This window comes from Condylostylus longicornis, unplaced genomic scaffold, assembly GCF_029603195.1.
Source record: "Condylostylus longicornis isolate FDR11 unplaced genomic scaffold, ASM2960319v2 ptg000072l, whole genome shotgun sequence".
Classification (NCBI taxonomy): domain Eukaryota; kingdom Metazoa; phylum Arthropoda; class Insecta; order Diptera; family Dolichopodidae; genus Condylostylus; species Condylostylus longicornis.
This window is the reverse complement of record NW_026578040.1, coordinates 521,641-526,852: the sequence shown is the minus strand read 5'-3', so window position 1 is coordinate 526,852 and position 5,212 is coordinate 521,641. Positions and strand designations below refer to the sequence as shown.

Below are 5,212 nucleotides of genomic sequence, written 5' to 3'. Positions count from 1 at the left end.
TTTCTTAATTTCAAGTACATTTTTAAAGCACGTATCATATTTATGCTTTTAAAGGAAATATGATAACAAAGGCTCTTATTTAATTTAAATTGTTATATAGAATTGTAAAAATTTTTTCTTTGAGAATGCCAGCTACTTTGAATTTTTTTCCTCTTTATTAATTTCTTTATTTAATTTTTAAATAGCTCCAAAATGCTTTTGAGCTTTATAAAATTTTTTAATTATTTAACTATTTGTTTTTATCGTTAGTTCTAAAATTTTGAAAATTTTATACAGATTTTGCCATTCTTGAATATTCTCGCAAGAACACCTCAAGTTAATACACAGATAAGTTAAAATTAGGGTTATGATAAAATGATTTTCTTTACTGGAAATTAATGTCTTTTCATTGTAATTCTGTATAAGAAAATTTTTCCACAATAATCAACACAAATTACAAAATTAAAAGAAAATAGTAAGTAAATAAAAAAAATGTCCATAACAAAAAATATCCTTAATGTTATTCTTGTAATATACAAATGTACATACGTTAGTATGCACGAATTCTATGAAATTTAAATCTAATAAAAAATATTTTCCAATCAAGATGAAAGAAAAAAACAAAAAAAAATGTGTATGTATGAATGTACTCGTATGTACATGTATGTTTATTTGAATATTTGTAAATTTTAATTCAAAGAAGCTGACGTTAAACAGATAAAGTGATTGTCTTATTTTTAAGATACGAGGAGTGTGGTAGAAATTACAATTCCATTTTCTTAGGCATTGTTCCTTTTGTTGAAGTGTAGATGGTGAAGAGAAACTTTAGAAGCTAGACTGATTGGCTGAATGAGAAAAGGTATGTGTACAAAATTCAAGTGAAACATATTTTGAAAGTTTCACATTTATTACCTGAAATAATTTTTCGTCTCAATTTTCATTTGTTTTTTTTTATATTGAAATCAGATACACAGCAAAAATATAGCAATAACAACCTTTACTAATGTAATTTGCAAGCACAATTACGATTTATCGCAATCAGTAAACTGTAGAATGATTAAAAATTCGATATCTGTGTTGCTAAATACGTTGAGGTTGAAACTATCTACCAATCTCTAATACGAATAAGTCAGAATATACCTGAGCAAATTGCTCAGAACATATGAATGACGATATTACGATTTTTGATAATTCAGACACACATTAAAAGTTGTAATATAAATCTTAAAAATCTCTTCATTCTGTTCAAATATTTACCTTCCAGAACATACCATATAGAACTACCATATTCTTTATATAACTTTCGTAAACTTTGCAGTTTTGGTAATATATCAAACGTGGTATTTTGGTAATATATCAAACGTGGTTAATTCTAAACTGAATTCTCGAAAATTACAACGGTGAAAAGTGTATATATTGAAGATTATAATGTTGGTGAGATAAATTTATTTTATTTGCACAGAATATTAACAAAGTATGTATGTATAAATGTTTTCCTTCACAAAAGTTTTTCCTTTTTATAAATTTATCTGTATGTACACATACATATATTTTAAAATCTTTCTAACTTTTCTTTTGCTCCTTTTATCTGAAAAAGCTTAAAATCCGAAAAAAAATTTGCCTATTTTCATGCGATAACAAAAAAATTTGAATTCTAATACGAGTAAGAATTTTTTTTAATAATACGATCACTCTCATTTCCTTTATTTAATTTGATATTTTTCCTTGGGTTTCTAATACATAATTTCGAGTAAATAAATGGAGAAATTTTCAATCTAATAATGAACAAATTCAGGTCCTGGTAAATATTATTATCAAATATATTACTCTTGTATTACTTATAATATTCATTGGTTCAACACATACATACATACTGAAATTTACCTTAATAACTTACTTAATGAGTCTCTTGACAATAAATGGGTTACGAGATATATCATATAAAAAAGTTACATGATGTACAATTAAAATTTTACGTTTTGTGATTCTTGACGGCAACAAGAAAACTTTAAATGAATACTTGTTTTTAAAGTTGCGTTTTTTGCATTAAACTATCCGTTATAAGAAAAAAGATAATGTTTTTCAAATTACGAAAAATAAAAATGCAATTATAAATTTTTAGCGACCGCATTGCATACGATAAGGGAGGTTTTGTGATCACACCAAAGATACAGTTCTTCATGGCAGGGAAGCGTAAACAAACTATTTATAGAGAGATGTCGGTCACGCGTGTATTTCAAGTTTGGCTGAATCGATTTTGATCACACTCTATATGCAAGTTTATTTTAACTGTGTTATGGATTGATCAACTTATGCAAACACCCGTTTTCTTGAAATTTAATATTTAAATTAGAGGCGTTGAAATAGTGAACTTATAATTTTTTGAAAATTTTTGGGAAACCAAACTAGGAGCCGATTTTACATTTTATTATCTACCAATATATCTACTAACTGGTGCAATTTTTTGAAATTTAATACTTGCGTTTTGTTTGTTACGAGTACTAAAGCTTACTGCCGAACTTTTCGGGGAATTCGGATGACTTAAAGCGAAAATCTACCAAGAGCCAAGAATTTTAATTTTAGTAAGTATGCTAGCTAGCTAAAAGCTTTCTAACTTCCTTGAAATTGAAAAGAAGTGACTAAAAGGCATTTTTGCAATCTTCTACAGCGATCAGTTATGTGCCGGCTATATTAGATTTATTAATTTGCTATATTCTTCGAGCTTTTCTTATACACGTCATATAAATGTTGGCAGATAACCAATTAAATAAACTAACATATATTTTCAGCAATAAAGTGCTAGTTATTAAGTTCCCTTCCTAAATGCTATGTTTTTAATGATGTGGTTGAAAATTGACATTTGCACAGAACTTTAAATTGAAATTTTCAAACAAACGTCAAAGTATGTAATAATATTGTAAAATATTCAAAGCTGTGAGACAATACTAAAATCGTATTAAACCCGTACTTAAACTTTTTTTACTTAAACCATTATTGAAGTCACGGAATATGTATTTCTGGTGAAATAAAAATGCTGGAGAATATCTTTCATGAGTTTAATATATACATATATACATATATATGTTGATGAATTCATTAAGTTTTGGCATTTGCCCGCAGCGATTCTAGCTCTTTGAATTCCAGTTATTAACTGGATGATTTTTGTTTAAATTTTAATATTAGCTCTGTTATTGGGTTTTCTTAAAACGTATTTAGCGAATAAAATTTACTGCAATCGAAAACGAATAATGCAATCGGCACCAAACTTTCACAAGTTGTTTCTTTTGTGCAAAGGATTCCCTTTGTAAAATATTTTAAATAATTGTTGCACCTCACAATTTTAAGTTGAAAATATAATGAAAAGCAATAGAGAACTTTTTCCATTTGTGGTTTATGCTTTATTAAAAGATATTTAAGAAAGATGTGCATATTATCAAATTATTGATAAAATTTTTCAACTTTATTACTTATAATCCATTTAAAAATATTTAGCTGTTGTTGTTCGGTGTGGTCTCCAGCCAAAGAAATCCATAATTTTTTTCAAAAGGCCATCAGCATCTACTCCAATATCCCTTAAGCGTTGCATTAAATTTTTAAATGCATCAAGATCCTCAATAGCATCACCAATTAAACGAAATTCTTCTGAGCTTAACAAATCCATTGCTGCTCTTAGATATTCATCTTCTTCATATAAACGTCTCCATGTCTCCTTTAATTTGTCATGTGGTAAAGTATCGTATAAATCTTGCAACATACCATTGAAACCTTCACGCCGATAATTATTAACTTCGGATATTAGTTTTGGTGGACGTGTAACCACTGGTAACCCAATAACTTCAGCTAAAGAATTAATATAAAAGTAAATATCAAAATGTAACTGCTCACAGAAAAACTCTAATGCTTCAATATATTCGCTTTGACTGTTCATCGTATCAATTATTTCATTAAACTCTTCTCCAGTAAGGTATTCCATCACACGTATAACTTCTGGATCGTTACTAACGGCAACCATATAAATTTCTAACCAATCGTATGCTGGGATTAATTCAAATAATTCATGAACTGCTTTTGCTAAACCTTTGCCATTAGGACTAACACATTTATCACCTGGTGGTGGTGGTACTAAAATTAATTTAATATAAAAGTAATTACTTGTCACATAAATCGGATTGAAACAAAACAAAATTGTTATTTTAACATTGTCCAAAACTCACATATTCCGGCCAAGCAAAATGATGTGAAAGCCAGAACAAGGAAAGTTTTTGGTATTTTATACTTCATTTTATATAATATTTCTATAGTTATGAATTAGCGTGATACTGAACTATAACTGAACTTATTTAAATGCTTGATTGATTTTTTATATCACTCAGAAATTAAATTAATTATGTCTAAATCTAAAGATATTTTTGATAAGATAATGAAAAGACGGATTTAAATCTTAAGACTTTGTATACTTATGATAAGTATTGCATAAAAATCATTTGAAACTTTCGCACAATAAAAATTTTGTCACAAAACATTAAAAGGTTTGTTACAACGGCACGTACACAAACCGCATAGACGATGAAACTACTGAACAATTAAGTTGAAATTTGGACATGATGCTTTTTTGTTACCGCGATGGATTGTAAGTTCCAAATAATGTAATACAGCCCAAATAATCTAATTTTGCATATTTTCAAATATTTAGGATACATAATATGAATTGTCAGTTACCTTTTCGATACTACTAACTCAATCGAGCTTTTGTAAACGATATAATTCAAGCTTTGTACGTATATTATTATAGATATTTAGAAAATTATTATTCTAGGAAACTTTTGACTTAAATTGTTAAAGAGAAATACATTATTTACAAAACGTAGGTTTGATGTAGTAAAATTTTTACTCAAAGTTTGGCGAATATTGTTTTATTGAAAGAATCTTCGTAAGTTGTAAGACTTTTGCTAGAATTTATTTTTAAAGTTTCACTTTTTGATTGCCCTATCTTATACCTTTTCTGTTCTTTTGACTTCCCGCATGCTTAATTGAAATTTCAAAAAGTGTGAGCGAATATAATGAAATAAGGCTGTGTTTAAGAAGTCTTGAGGATTTCAATAACTTTTGATCATCGACACTTTAGAAAATATAACGTACAAGGCTTAAGATAACACATAAAGTTCCATTAAGAGGCAACTACATAACATATAAAGTTCCATTAAGAGTAAACTGTATAATTAATGAAATATAG

The 5,212-nt window shown here is 27.6% G+C and overlaps 1 protein-coding gene across 1 annotated transcript; it reads right to left on the bottom strand.

Moving 5' to 3' along the window:
- Positions 1-3,351: 3,351 nt before the first annotated feature.
- On the bottom strand, positions 3,352-4,316 carry LOC129612348 (protein G12-like). The gene is made up of 2 exons (XM_055525905.1): positions 4,194-4,316; positions 3,352-4,101 (listed from the first exon to the last, which is right to left on the bottom strand). The coding sequence occupies exons 1-2, from the start codon at positions 4,258-4,260 to the stop codon at positions 3,458-3,460; spliced, it is 711 nt and encodes a 236-aa protein (XP_055381880.1). The 5' UTR covers positions 4,261-4,316; the 3' UTR covers positions 3,352-3,457.
- Between the last annotated feature and the right edge of the window lie 896 nt (positions 4,317-5,212).